Source organism: Capsicum annuum, chromosome 3 (genome assembly GCF_002878395.1).
Source record: "Capsicum annuum cultivar UCD-10X-F1 chromosome 3, UCD10Xv1.1, whole genome shotgun sequence".
NCBI lineage: Eukaryota > Viridiplantae > Streptophyta > Magnoliopsida > Solanales > Solanaceae > Capsicum > Capsicum annuum.
Genome location: NC_061113.1, coordinates 266312745 through 266328491, shown reverse-complemented (window position 1 = coordinate 266328491; position 15747 = coordinate 266312745). Strand labels below are relative to the sequence as shown.

At 36.5% G+C, this 15747-nt stretch overlaps 1 protein-coding gene across 4 annotated transcripts; it reads left to right on the top strand.

The window, feature by feature from the left end:
- The first annotated feature begins 1082 nt into the window (after nucleotides 1–1082).
- LOC107861867 (regulator of telomere elongation helicase 1 homolog) lies at nucleotides 1083–15639 on the top strand. 4 transcript variants are annotated; one of them, XM_016707244.2, is made up of 23 exons: nucleotides 1083–1351; nucleotides 1942–2198; nucleotides 2396–2544; nucleotides 4640–4721; nucleotides 4796–4943; nucleotides 5063–5219; nucleotides 5505–5681; nucleotides 6417–6544; nucleotides 6677–6722; nucleotides 6863–7004; nucleotides 7096–7250; nucleotides 7372–7439; nucleotides 7523–7630; nucleotides 7710–7778; nucleotides 8550–8636; nucleotides 9019–9078; nucleotides 9185–9300; nucleotides 9777–9834; nucleotides 9922–10027; nucleotides 12686–12750; nucleotides 12845–13435; nucleotides 14639–14784; nucleotides 14860–15639. In XM_016707244.2, the coding sequence occupies exons 1-23, from the start codon at nucleotides 1250–1252 to the stop codon at nucleotides 14939–14941; spliced, it is 3099 nt and encodes a 1032-aa protein (XP_016562730.2). In that variant the 5' UTR covers nucleotides 1083–1249; the 3' UTR covers nucleotides 14942–15639. The 4 variants fall into 4 exon arrangements, with proteins under 4 accessions (XP_016562730.2, XP_016562728.2, XP_047266065.1 ...); XM_016707242.2 differs by having other exon boundaries at nucleotides 7348–7439; XM_047410109.1 differs by lacking the exons at nucleotides 14639–14784; nucleotides 14860–15639 and having other exon boundaries at nucleotides 7348–7439; nucleotides 12894–13133.
- The last annotated feature ends 108 nt before the right edge of the window (nucleotides 15640–15747 follow it).

The following is a 15747-nucleotide window of genomic DNA, read 5'->3' as shown; positions in this document are numbered from 1 at the left end:
TTTCATTAAAACAAGGCAACAACAAAAAGAGATACTTTACACCTAATAAAGGCGTCTTACAGTCAACTTTATAGAAAAGTAATGTTAGTTTTTGATTTTTTTTATTTAATTGTTTAAAATGTTAATAAAGTATCTCACATTAAGATAAACAAAACAAACTATTTGGCTATTTCCAAATCAGAGCAAATCAAAACGCTCTCTTGATCTTGACTGTTGAGGTTTGTTGTTGCTGCTCTGCTTGCTCTCTCTCTGATTGCTTCTTGCCCTCTTTGTAGGTTGTTTTGAAAAATTATTTTGTTTCTCTTATTGAGCTTAGAAATTCAAATTTGAAATTATCTTGATTTAGGAGAAAATATTCTAATTTTGTGAATTGAGATGGAGAATTTTTTCAAGAAGGTTAATTATTCTCAATCAAGTTCTAGTAATGTCAATATCAATCGTTCTTTATCTTATAACTGACCTCGATTTGTGTTCACTTAAAGTCGATCCGGGATAAAGAAGACCTATTTCTAATTATGATCCTCGAATATGAGATGAAGTGAAAAAATATTATATTGAAAAAGGGCCTTGTCAACCTGTCTTAAAACCATATCCTTCAAGCGAAATAGGAGGTAGGATGCGTCAATTTGCTTCAAGTTAGTTTAAAGGTTCACATTCGACTTGGTTGGAGTATAGTGTGGAGAAAGATGCCGCATATTATTTTTGTTGTTATTTGATCGATAAGTTTACTTGGCAGTTGGCACCCACAGAGTTCAAATCCTGGATCGGCCTCTGACCACTTAAATTGAAATAAAATAAAAAGTATTATAAATCACAATAATTAACAACTTAAAATATTTTAAAAATTAACTGACTTTCGAAATTTTATCAACGTCACAAAAATTGGAACAAAGAATATAATATGTATTATTTGAAAAATACGTAAGTATTGTAAATTATAATAATTAATAATTTAAAATATTTAAAAATATATAAAAAATTATTATTTATTATTTAAATTTCATGTATATCACATAAAAAATACTACTAATATATATTGGGACTGATCGATATTTAGTTATTAACAAATTATAAAAGGGCAGAGAATCCTACGGTTGATTCAACTAAACGCGAAAGAAGCAGAAATATGGCGGGAAAACCTCGAAGACATTGCAGTGTGATAATGTCCTAGGGTTCTTCATAAGCAGAAAAAAAAAAAAGAAAGAAAGAAAGGCTCTTCAGTCGAATCGAATCCCTCGCATTGAGCAAGATGCCGACTTACAGAATTAGGGGAATCGATGTGGATTTCCCTTACGAGGCTTACGATTGCCAGATCGCTTACATGGATAAAGTCATTCAATCTCTTCAAAATGTATTAGTATATCTTTCTTCATCACTCATTGATTTTTTCAAAAGGCTTTTTGGATACAATTTTATTGCTAGTATACTTATTCTGATGGCTTGTGGAAGCATTTTTGAAGTGTTTAGTGAGTTAATGTTTCAATTAGTGATTATTTGACATTAGATACTTTGATCATTGCTTGAATAGGGCTTCTGTAGTTTGGAATAAGGAAAATTACCTTTATTGTTATTGATAATCACATGTGGTCGCACTGGCGGAGCAGGAATTTTAACAAGGGGATTCAAAAAATTCGAATTTGCAATATAAAGAACTTTTTGAACTACTTTTGCCACTACAGTGAAATTTCAAGGGGATTGAATTTTTTATATATATATATATATATGAAAAAAATTTGTTGTGCTCTAGTTGTGCACTATGATTTTCCACGGAAGAGTAGTAGCCACATCTGTCGTGCTAGATACAATATGTTTTCTTGAATACACATTGATTTTGTTTACATGAAGTGTGTTTCCATGTTTGTGTTCCTTTTTTTTTTTCCCTTTTTTCGTGTAGTCTTAAAAGTTTCTTGTTTTACTTAACGAATGCTTGTGATGCGGCAGAAATGTAACGCATTGCTTGAGAGTCCAACTGGGACAGGGAAGACCTTGTGTCTGCTTTGTGCCACATTGGCTTGGAGGAAGAGTTTGGGAGGTTTCTCAGTACGGAAGAGTGGAAGAAGAGATCATATTACCAGTAGCCAGCAGTCCGATGAGTCTTCTCAATCTGAATCTTCAACATTACCGTGTATTGTATATGCATCACGCACGCATAGTCAAATTCGACAAGTGGTGAAAGAGTTAAAGAGGACCAACTATAGGTAGAATCGAATTGTGATTACATTATTAAACATGTGGCATTAGCTATCTCTTAGTCTTGTTAGGATATTATTGAAATATTTCAAATAGTGTCCTAATTCAATGGGAGCATGTTGTTATTAGGATTTCTTATTAGCAATACTTTACATCTACAGATGCCATAAAGTCTCTGATTATGTCGATATAATGTGATTTATAGGCCCAAAATGGTAGTCTTAGGGTCTCGAGAACAACTGTGCATTCATGAAGAAGTGAGTCTGCTGCGTGGAAAAACACAGACAAATGCCTGTCATGCACTTTGCAAAAAGCGTAAAAAACGTTATTGTGCCCATTTTTCTCGCGTTGCAGGTATATTAAGCATATCTACTTGCACTCAAACTCTTCATGGTTAAGCTGGATACTTTTTTTGGTTATTGATTCACTTATAAATGTTCCTTTGGTTCCATTTATGCTTTAGCCCTCCCACATCCCCTCTTCCTCATCCCAGGTGTATTCTTCTCCTAAGGGAGGTTATTGCACTTTTTATTTTATTAGAAAGTACATTTACCTGCATGGTTCAGCGCAAAATTTTAGGCGCTGTTTTTGTTGACTCATATTCCTTCTCGGTCCCAATGGAATTATGTAAATAGAAGATAAACGTCCACATATTGCATCCAAGGGTGTGGCGTAATGATCAGTGAACTCAAAAAGACCATGGGCAACAAGGGTTTGACTCACATCAGAGACAAAAAACACCTAAAACACCTGATGATTTCTTTCCATTTGCCTAAGCCTTGGTTGACAAAGTTTAGCGGGTACTTTTGCTGTTGGGAAGAAACAAGTATCCGGTGCAGTAATCAAGATGCATGCTAACTGACTAGACAACAGTGTAATCAAAAAAGAAAAAAAAGAAGAAAAAGTATAAGGCCAAATATTTATTGATCTATTGATTTCTTGTATCGAAGTCACAAAGAATATTTAAACAATTATTTTTAAAGCTAAAATTGGTTTTGCACAGAGTGATGGCTCTTCAGTGTCAGCTTGGCATCTGTCGCATTTTATAATTTTAAATTACTTCATATTTTACGCTCATAAGACCACTTTCATGCTATTAATTTATTGGAGAACAGATAAGCAAAGATGCAAATTTACTTGGTGGAACGTGTGGTACCCATGACAGGGCTTGGAATTTATTTAGCTTTCTAGTTAATAGAAGTGCTGTATGTCAAACACTTACTAAGAAAGTATGTATATCCAGATATATAACTATTGGACTTATCAAGACCTCGGAAAAGCTAGTCACTATGTACTTGGTTTTTCTTGCTTGATCCTAATTTATTTGGTACACACAGAGTCGGTTATTAATTTAACCATATGTGGTCCTTTTATTGTTGCATTATTTGTGTATAATAAACACTGTGATAAGCATATGTACCCTGAATGTTTAGGTAGATATCTTTGAAGAACACAGAAAAAAATGTCTCCTTTAGCTAGGTCAACTAACTGGTTTAGTTGCTTGTTGGGTTAGTTATTACTTACTACCTTTGTCTATAAAATGTGTTAATTATATGTTCTTTGGTATTTTGATTTTTGGAACATCAGAAATAGTTGATCCTTGTATAGTTTACCTGTCTTTTCTCTATCTCATCATGATTACCGTTTTGCGTTTTCTGTGTATATATTTTGTGATCTGGAGACAAGCATCTGTACCTTGATCTTTTAAGAAGGTATCTTTAAAGAACTTAAGCATGTCTGCTATATGTCTGCTATATGACTTAAGAAAATCTGTACCTTGTTACCCAGATGAAATGACTGGTTGATTGCTTATATGACAACTTCCTCTTCCTCTGTCCTTTAATGCATGTCTGCTATATGACTTTATTTGTATTACTTGGAAGATCGTGAATGGCCACAATATATCCCTGAAACAATCTACATTATAAAGGATAGTTGTTTAGAAATTTCAAAAAGATTCAGACAAAACTTAATGGTAAATTATCCTTATAAAAAAAGGTACATTATGTAGTGGCAAGAGAAATTTGTAAAAAAAATTGACTCCTTAACTAGGGATGGGAAAACCTTACCTTATATTGTAGAAATGTGTGAGAAAGAGACACTTCCCTAAGATAGCTTTGGACGCCTTTCTAGCACTTGCCTCCCACCAAAAGTGATGGAAAAATAGATGAAGAAATGAAAGTAAAAGTATGTGGATAAGAAAGGGTAGTCTGGGCCACCAAGCACCCTGCTTTCACACATGGTTCAAGGAAGAAGTGCACCCAAAGGGATGTGATTAGGCAGCCTACTGGGCAGCAAGCGTCATGGTAGGCTAATGACTTTTTGTCGATCTAATACAAAAACATAAAAGGTGATTATGTAACTAAGCTTATGACTTTCTTTTGTTTGCTTTTTTGTCTTTACTGTACTTTGTGAATTATGACTGTTCATCTTCTCTTATTATATACAGAGTTCATGAAGATTAATCCTAGTCTTGGAGAGGAACCTATTGACATAGAGGATTTGGTCAACATCGGAAAAAGCAGTGGCCCGTAGGTTTTTCTTGTGAGTCTTGTCATTTAATTCTTTGATAATATGACTGGTCTCACTTCCGGTTCTTTTATAGGTGTCCATATTACGTATCACGAGAACTTCACAAGACTGTGGACATATTATTTGCACCTTACAATTATCTTATTGATCGCGGATACAGAAAATCTTTGAATATTCAGTGGACAAACAGTATACTTATATTTGATGAAGCTCATAACTTGGTAAATTGCACCTTCAACCGTTGCACCAGTATTTTCTCAGAATGCTCACCTTTCCATCATTTTTCTGTTGTAATTCAATATACAACTAATTTTTTTGATGGTTTTCTATTTTTGACCAGGAAAGCTTGTGCGCTGATGCTGCCTCTTTTGACCTTTCGTCTGGCCTTCTGACAGCTTGCATCTCTGAAGCTAAAAACTGTATAGATCTTTCGATAGAAAGGAGGGAGATGTCAAGTGACAAATCTTGTAATCCTGATAACTTTGCTATTCTCAGAGGTACAACAACAACTTACCCACTGTATTCCCACAAAGTGGGGTCTGGGGAGGGTTAGTTAATTGATGAATGAAATTATGATAGATGCATTTGACATGTTTTAATTCTTGGGTATTGAGCGTATAGTTCATTGCCCTTAATTGTTCAAGACGTTTCTGTTCTTATTACTTTGGTTTGATGTGTTTGTTCCTCTCAGTTATTTCACTAAATTTACTTGTTCAACTCCTTTGTATCTGAGGTAGTATATGGGTGCCACACACTCTTTTAACAGTGTGCATCTCATGCAGCACTTCTGTTGAAGCTTGAGAAAAAAATTGCTGAAGTGCCCATTGATTCAAAAGAGTTGGGTTTCACGAAACCTGGACCATATATTTATGAGTTTCTTGCTGATCTAAACGTCACACAAAAAACTGCCAACATGCTCATTGATATAATTGAGGAAGCAACTGTACTTCTTGAAGAAGGTGAGTTCTTACTGCCTTGACCCTCTGAATGTGACCTACCTTGTATCAGATCTACTCTGGAATGAATGGTTTGTTCGCAGCACTGTTTAACTTGGCTGGAAGATTAATAACTTTGCTTTTGATTCAGTCATTATAGTTATAGTGGTCCAAAATTGTTAAACTAGAGTTGGTTTTGAAGTTGGTTTCGTAGATTGTATCTACCTTGTATCAGCTCTACTCTGGAATAAATGGTTTGTTCGCAGCACTGTTTAACTTGGCTGGAAGATTAATAACTTTGCTTTTGATTCAGTCATTATAGTTTTAGTGGTCCAAAACTGTTAAACTAGAGTTGGTTTTGAAGTTGGTTTCGTAGATTGTATCTGTTTGAGAAAGTGTGCTTAATGTTTCTGATGTGAACTGTGTCAGAAGCTAAGTGTACATTTTTGTATACCAATGTTTAACTCCCTATTCAATGAAATTCACTTGTTTAAAAAAGGAAATCTGTTCCTTGCAATGGAAGGGAGCCAGAAAAATTTTAGGTTGTTTTTAGCTTTTGTAGCCAAGGTTGAATAGTGTTTTGTTTAATTTTTCTTTTTAAGCTTTATTTGTACGGTGCTTCTCCTAGGGGGCAAGAAAAATTTTGGGTTCTTTTTAGTTTTTATAGCCAGGGTTGAATAGTGTTTTTTATTTTTCTTTCCTTTGCTTTGTATGGTGCTTCTTCATTTGAAATCACTGAACTCTTGCTACTTGAATCAGTTTCAAACACTACTGTAGATGGAAAAACAAACAAGTCAAAAAGCACAGTCTGCAGATTGGAAAGCATGGGTGACATTCTGCAGCAGATTTTCAGAGATGATGGGAACCCTCATGCCCAATACTATCGTGTAAGTTATGAGATTATGTTGTCTTTTTTGGGCTGGCAGGTTGAAGAATAATTTTGTTGGGGACTTATATGATTGTACTAAATCCCGATTCTCAGTCAGTTGTCTGATTGAAGTTGTTTCATGTCTTATTAGGTTCATGTTCAGGAAGTTCAAGGAAGTGGCATGGATTCCTTTAAAGGTAGCCAATTCCTCTTCGGCATGGTGCAAAAATAGCATCAGTTCTTGGGATACTTATGTCCTCCATATCTTTTTGTTTTCTATACCATTAACCCTCCCCCTTTCGCATCCATATTTGTAATCATTGATATTGTGCTGCAGGCAAGGCATCAAGGACACTGAGCTGGTGGTGTTTCAATCCAGGTATTGCAATGGAGCAGTTCTCCAGATTAGGTGTTGGATCTATCGTTTTGACTTCTGGCACATTATCTCCAATGGATTCCTTTGCTGAGGAATTGAAGTTGTAAGTCTAATTTATCCCAAAATGTTTTACTTAGTTTTGTTCTGGCATGGACTTCGGTTTCCTATCTCTTTTCCTTTCTTGCTGCTTGTAGAGATTTTCCAGTCCGTTTGGAGAACCCTCATGTTATATCTGACAATCAGATATGGGCTGGTGTTGTACCCGTGGGCCCTTCTGGTTATACATTCAACTCATCATATAGGACACGTGGCTCTATTGAATACAAGCAAGAGCTTGGGAATGCGATTGGTATGTGGAATGTGGTGTATGCATAGCTGTGAAATGCTGATAAAATTTCCAGATAATATTCTTGATGGAGGTTATTCTTTTTGATTTTGTGATTCAGTCAATTTCACTCGCATTGTACCAGATGGCCTTCTTGTATTTTTCCCTTCATATTACATTTTGGAGCAATGCATTAGCTGCTGGAAAACTTTGGTAAGGATCTAGAGAATTCAAAAAAGGACATCTGCTTGGCATTGGTTTTTTTGAGCCTAATGTTGGGCTACAAAACTTTTCAGGGGCATTCAAACTCAATGGATTCAAGCACAATATGGGAAAGGATATGCAAACACAAGTTGCCTGTGGTTGAACCAAGACAATCTTCTCTTTTTCCAATGGCAATTGAAGTACGCCATACAACTTTTGAAACTATTCTTTTATTCATTCTGTGTCTGTATTTGACTCAGTAATGTTGGACCTCGACAGGACTATATGGCCAAGTTAAAGGACAAATCAGCATCTGGGGCTGTGTTTTTTGCAGTCTGTCGTGGAAAAGTAGGTTTCTTCTTTAAAAATGTTTCTTTAGCTCATGAAAACTGAATTATCTGTTTAGTTTTGAACGTTTAATACAAGCTCATGTTATTAGTGGGTTCTGGAAGTCCTCAACATAGTTTAACTAGTAGTGCTTTGATATGAGTAAGGATGCAATGCATGCAGTGTGGGTTAGGCCACACATCACGAGTTTGAGTGCGGCCATTTAGTTAAGCCTGACATTTAGTGGAAGCAGGGTAAAGTGGTGGGCCCATATTCCGTCGAGTTTCAAACCTCTGAGCACAGTTGGAATTTGGCAAGCTAACTTACATGGTGTTTGTCGTTTATAAAAGCAAAAGAAGTTTAAGCGGATTTTGTGTTAGTAACTTCTATGCACACTGTAATAACAAACTTATCATAGTTGTACATCACAACAATAACAACAACATACCCAGTGTGTTCCCACAATAGTTGTACATTGAGAAAATGTATAACTTAATAGTGGAAATTTCCTAGTAAAAAATGGACATTACTCATTGAACTTATAAATTTTATAAATCCAAGTTATTCGCTACTACACAAGGTGAAGCATACTACTGGGTATTTCATTAAGATGTGTCAAATGAATTAAAAGCCAATCAATTGTATTAAATGTAAAAATGTAGCGCCTAACTGCCTATATGTTTCTAAGTTCTTATATAGTGGTATATATTCAGGTTATCTAGATCATTGGTAATTGTGTTATAAATGGCACCCTTTAATCATGTTCCTCCTTATTGGTTGATTGGTGCATAGGTGAGTGAGGGGCTGGATTTTACTGACCATGCTGGTAGAGCTGTTGTGATCACCGGCATCCCATTTGCCACAAGCACTGATCCTAAGGTTTGTGAACATACTGACTTGCTGTTGTGTCAATTTTCTCTTTGGAGGTGTTCACTGATTCAAGCGTCTCATAGTTTTGTTTTACCAAAAACTTACATCTCGGTCACTTTGCATCCTAACATATCGTCTTCAACAACTATTACTTTCCTGATATCATTTGGTTTGTGGTAATTTTGTCCAAATATATGAAAGCAACCCAGGGGATGTAGTACTTTGATCTTCAATTTGTCTGAATTTTGATCTGAGGCACTAATTTCTTTGGATAAAAATGTTTTGCACTTGTCTGACAAAATAAATGTGTAGAACTTAGGTTGTCACCTTGGCATTGTTGTCTGTTCATACAAATAATAATGAGACCTTGTGCATTGTATGTCTGAATCAGGTCCGTTTGAAACGTGAATTCCTGGATCAACAGATGAACTTGCAACTAACTGGATCTAAGGTACAGGGCAAACTGAAAAGGTGTTTAGGTACTTCTGTGCTTGTTTCTTGTTGAACCCACCTTTCTCGAGGGCTGAGCATATTCATAGTAAAAAATGATGTAACAGGGCCTAACAGGAGAACATTGGTATACTCAACAAGCAACGAGGGCTGTTAATCAGGCTGTGGGCCGTGTCATTCGTCATAAACATGATTTTGGAGCAATTATTTTTTGTGATGAAAGGTATATACCCTTTTTTGACCATATTACGGTCATCTATTAGAGCCATAATCAAGCTGTGGGCCATGCCAACTTTTCACCAAATTGCTGTCATGTATTGGCCTGCTTTTCCCCTTTACATTTGACCAGAATGCTGCTGGAGTTTATTCGCCTAAGCTGTAATGAAATGTCTTGCTTACAACTTAGTCAAAGCTGTGATACTTGTTAGATAGTTGAATGACTTGGTTTTGATTGCTTAAGCTCGTTTCTGATATTGAATCTTGATACAAACACGTACACTTTCATAGTGTTGGGAATTAAAGGCATTGCCATGAGTCAAATATATCTGTTAAAAGGAAGTCCGCAATAGGTGAGTCATCCACTGCATGTTTTCGGAATTAAAGTTACTGTACATCATTTGGTCATCATTCTTCCTGTTGCATAAAGCGGCCTATCAATTTTGAAGCATCTGTTTTTAACTTCTCCTTTATCTTAAGCAGATTCACATATTCCAACCGTCAGTCGCAGGTATCACGTTGGATACAACCCCATATCAAGGTTTGATTTGTTTAAAATAGTATTTTTGCTCTATTTTCGTTTTTTTATTTTTATTTTTTTTAAATTATTATCTTTTTGACTGTCCAGTGTCATTCCAGATTTGGAGAAGTAGTTTTTTCATTGACACGATTTTTTCGTGATGGAAGAATTCGTGGCCCTACAAAGCTAGAATTGATGCCACCAGATGACAAGGGTAAAGTATAACTAGTTAAAGAAAATCATATTCAATGTTTGACTTATTGTTGCACTCTCTTGCTCGTAGTTAATGATGCCATTTTTCCCTGAACATCCTAGATCACTTGATGATACACATCTTGTATTCCGTCGGAATAGTCCTAGGCTGACAATACTTAGGATTTTAACAGATAGATATCTGTAGATCAAAGATTGTGTCGGCAAATGGCTTCAGTTTTCTGTTTAGTTATGGTTCAGATATTTTGCGGTGCTTATTTATAGGAGTGGGTGAGAGCATTTGGTTGAAACAAAAAGAATCTGAACTCAAATTAGCAGTCCAGTCCGGCTTTTCATTTTTGGTTTGGTTTCAGCATAAAGAAATACACCTACATTTGTTTGGTTCGACTGAAAAACAAGTTAATCAATGGGTGTGTGTGAACGTGCTCAATAATTTCTTATCTAAAATGCTCCCTGCTCTCTTTTAACTGTAGCTTGTCCATATATAAAAAAATATAATAGGTAGTTAGCTCATGACAGGTTTGTTCATGTCATGCGTCCGACCAACAAATGCACCTGTCAGTAAGTGCAAAACTATGGTGAGTGTAGGTGTTAAAAGGGGATGGGGTAGATCTATAGTCATATGGAAGGAAGTTGTCTCAAAAGACCTACAAATTCTTGGAATCAATACAAACTTAGCTAAAGATAGGGAACAATGTAAGAAAAAGATGCAAAAAGGTAATTTATTTTTTTGACCAAGGGAAATTCAGGCATCAAGCAGATGCAGAGGCCAGAGAGTACACAAGAAGTGAGATAGCACGCTCCTGTACAGATGATTCTATGCCAAGGTCAGGGAGCTAACAAAATTCAAAAAACGTAGTCAACATATATGGTGCTGAGAGTGCTCCAACTAAAAAGGTTGACTAAACATCTTGCTTTGAGGGAATAGGTAGGAGTTGAGATCTCATTGAAACACATGTTGTTCCTTTCTGACCAGATACACCAAAAGATAGAGAAAAAAAAATAGGTTTTTGGATTTGCTAGAGAACTTATAATATTGCTATTACAACAACATACTCTATTCCCACAAAGTGCGGTTTGGGGAGGGTAAAGTATACACAGTCCGTACCACTACCTCAGATGAAGTAGAGAGGTTATTTTCGATAGAACCTCAGCATAAGACAAATAACAGTATAACAAGCAAAAAACATAAAAACAAACAATAAAATGGGATGACACACCACTAGATAATAAGAGAAACATGAGACCCACAGAGTAATACCATGAACTATCTATCCGAAATCACAAACATCACCTAAACACCACAAACAAGAAACTATAAGACATGCAACATTATGATTACAGGCACAACTACAAACAAAAGAATCGTCCCTACTAGTAAGGACACAATCCTACCCACTAACCCTATCTTAATCCACGTCCTCCACACCTTCCTATCAAGGGTCATGTTCTCTGTAAGTTGTAACTGCTCCATGTCACGCCTAATCACTTCCCTCCAATATTTCTTCGGCCTAACTCTACCCTGTCTAAAACCATTCATAGCCAGCCTCTCACACCTCCGTATTGGGGCATCTGTGTACTTCCTCATCACATGCCCGAGCTATCTCAACCTCACTTCCCGCGTCTTGTCTTCCGTCGAAACTACTCCTGCCTTCTCTCTAATAATCTCATTTCCAACCTTATCCCTCGTAGTAAGTCCACACATCCATCTCAATATCCTTATCTCCGTCACCTTCAACTTTTGGATGTGGGGGTTCTTAATTGACCAACACTCCACTCCACACAACACAACCAGTCGGATTCCACTCTGCAGAACTTATCTTTAAGCTTAGGAGGCACCTTCTTATAACACAAGACTCCCGAAGCGAACCTTTATTTCAACCACTTTGCACCAATACAGTGCATGACATCCTCGTCAATCTCTTCATTCCCCTGAGTTATTGACCCAAAATACTTGAAACTATCTATCTTTCGAACGACCTGAGAATCCAGCTTCACTACCACGCCAGCTTGATGCGTCAAATCTCCGAACTTACACTCCCAAGTACTCCGTCTTGGTCCTACTCAACCTTAACCCTTTAGAATTTATATTATTATTATTATTACTATATATATATATACACACACACACACTCCAAGTACTCCGTCTTGGTCTTGCTTAACCTAAACCCTTTAGAACTTGTAATATTATTATTATTACTACTATATATATATATATATATATATATATATATATATATATACACATACATACATATATAACTTGTTACTTTTATTTTATTTGGTACGATGATGAGGTGAGTTGAGCATAAACAGAGAACTAATGATTCATATAGCTAACTTCCACTTATTTGAGACTGAGGCATAGTTGTTGCTATCATTGTTGTTAGGAATGAAAACAAGAAAGCAACGTGCTCTTTTCTTTTCATGCTTTAGAAGTGCTTCTTTGTGCTTTAGTCAAATTATGTGTATCTCTGCCTCCTTTCATTGGTTGAGTCAAATTATACTTCTTCACTACTATAACATACCTAGTGTAGTCCCACAAGTGGGGTATGGGGAGAGTATGGCTGTTTCCTAAGTACATGGTTATGTTTGTAATTGTTATTACATATTATTGTCATTGTTATTACCTATCGATTCTGGTTATCCTCTCTTGCAGAAACAGTTATGAGAGGAGGAAGCTCTCAGTCTCAACTTCACTTTGAAAAGCTTCTTGCCCCTGTGGTAAGCTAATTTAGTTTCAGTGCATCTTTTTAATTCAATATGACAGTAATACACATTTTTTTTGATTTCTTTCTTCACTTGATTCTGTTCTTAGGTCTCATCAGTGGATTTTCCTTGCTCTACTAATCAATTGTCTTCCTCAGTTAAGCAAGGCCACAGCCCTGGTAGGCTGGAAGACATACTCCCTGCTAATAAATCATCTCTTAGATCTGATAAGCTAGCTAAGATTCTGGCCATGAAACATGCAAGTAATTTATTGGTCCCTGGACGTAAAGACATGCCAGTTAGCAATCAGAAAATGATTGACTTGACGAAAGATGAATTGTCTGATGAACGACCAAAAGATGTTATTGCACCTTGTTCGCTGAAGAGGCCTCGGTTAACACTACCAGGATCTGATTGTCAAAGAGATCATTTTCAAAAGCCTCATGACAGTCCTGACCGTTCCTCAGGTGCCCATCTCCTGCTGTCAGAAAGTGACTATAGATATTTACTGAAGAATAAGAAGTCACAGTACTCTGATGAACGGAGTATACAAAACAGTAATTTAGCTAGAGCAAACCTTCTTGAAGATGAGATGACATCACAAAAGACCACAGGGTTAGTGGACCTGCAAAGCAAAGATGTCAGTCGTAGCTCTGCTCCTTGCAATAATGAGGCAAAAGGATCAGCTTTTCTTGTTCAGGTAAATGCTAGAAACTTACTCTTGCTTTATCAACCGCTTTGTGTGTACTAGTGTGCTGGGAACGTCTGTGTTTCTTACTTTAACTGCAGTCTAGGAGTTTTTGTGTTTTGGTCTATCTCAACTTAGTGCCAGTGATGTTGAGCAATTAAAGTTGCCTGTGTGTATCACAAATTTCACCATGCTGAAGAACCAAGTTGACAAAGTTATGGAGCCGAAGGAAATTCAGTGCATTTCCTCTTTATATAATAGTGATTTGGGATTGAGATACAGATTAATTTGAGCAGATTTAATAATTCTGGTGTGAAACAGGGTCTTTGTGACATCGTCACCAGTGGATAAAACTGGGATACACCAGTCACTTGGACAAGACGAAATAAGACCTACCGTAGGTTAAACACGGTTAAGTTCGATACTCAAGTTGCATTTGAGGGCTTTCCTCAAACTTGATAAACGAACCTCTTCAAGCTAGACAAGTGTCTGAAAATTGTGAAGTTGTGGAATTATATGAATACTAAGTTGGCTTAGCATTGCAAAACGGAACTTGTATGGTCACTCTTTTAATGCTTATGTCTGATGTTTCTCCTTTTCTGGAATTGTTTGCTGTTCTTTTTAGGTAAAAGGTCCAAATTTGTCTTTGTACTAGTTGAAATTGAGCAACACTGCCCTCCTTTGAAACTTTTGTTCAATCATACCCCTTCATTTAGGAAAAAGTCTCATATTTGCCCTTGCTATTAATAGAGCTCCAGCGTGAAATAATAGGTGGGTTCCATGTGTCCAGATTCTTTAAGGGAAAGGTTCAGATTTAACCCTCAGCGCTTGACTATGGATTAAAATTACCTTCAATTTGAAGCTCAGTTAGGGGTCAACGGCAAGAACGAGACTTTTCCTAACAACGGAGGTAAGATTAGAGCAAAAGTCTATAGGAGGGCAAATGTGATTAGTTTTAGATGGTACAGGGGCAAATGTGACCCTTTTCCCATATATTATTGGACTTTCTTAGCATCAAATTTTTTAATTTAATCTTTACAAGCTCGTTGTTCACAAGTTAGTAATCATTGTTTTACCAGAAAAGATATCCCATTGGGCTTGAGATTTTCCCATTTGCTTGAATTTATCTTTTGTAACTGGCAAAGACTTCTAACTGGTTGAGTAACAAAATTTGGGGTTATTAGTTGAGCATTTTTGCGGTGATCTCCTAAGTAGGTCAGAGAAAAGCTTACTGATACAGAGTACCATGAATTCGTCGGGTATATGAAGTCGCTCAAGTCTAAAGCAATGAAGATAGGCCAAGTTCTTCAATCTATCACAAGATTATTTTCTCTTCCTGATAGACTACCTCTCCTTCACAGGTATGATCTCTGCAGTTGACTATTTTTTCCACTGCAAGCATCTGAATTTCAATCTAGTTGTTGGTTGTGTTGCAGATTTAAGGATTATGTTCCCGCAAAGTACCATTCTTTGTATGATCAATATTTAAAGAGAACTCATGAAGTAGCCGGCCCGTGAGGTGCAAAGTCATCCTAATAAAGTCAACGGGTCTTCCGTTCTAATAAGGGAACCTCTCACTCCCTGCTCCCAAGCAGGCACACTGCTATTTAGTCAGCCAGTGAATAGTATGTCCATGTGATGGATTAGGCAAGGAACAAGAGAAGAGAAGTAGAGTATACCAGGTAGTCTGGAGTGCTTGTAATATCGCATTTGAAGGGGAAACGCCAAGTGATTTCTTCTCATATATTTAGCCTATAGCGGTGCATTGCTAGAGGGTAGAGGTACCCAATGAAATAGTCAGGTGCATTCAAGTTTGAGTGAACACCATTGTTGTAAGAAAATGTGTACAGATAGAAGCATAATGTGCAAGCTATTTATTTGGCGGCCAAAGGAATACCCTATATAGGCACTTGATTTTGAGGCCATTTAGTCCTCAAGAGTGGTTAAGTGGACACTCATAATTGGCAAGTTATTTATTTGACCTGTCAAACCCCTAGGCCCTAGGGGTCATCATATTGTGTTCCCATTTTGTGGTCTTTAACTGTGTATTGCGCGACTGTTACTCCAGTAGCCTGGGTAGATGCATTTGAAATGCCATTGGATTATCTTATTTTTTAAAATTCTTTACAACTTGAGGTGTATTCAGAGATTTAGAAGATATAAACAACTTTTTATGTTTATTTTTATTTTATATATAATATCAGTCTTAGATGTAACATGCCCAGCAGGGATAATTTATTTATTCGATTCTAAAACTTGTTTGAGAATGAGGTGGGTGGTTGTTGTTTGTCTTCATAATTTGTCGTTTGTTGCTATTCAATAAC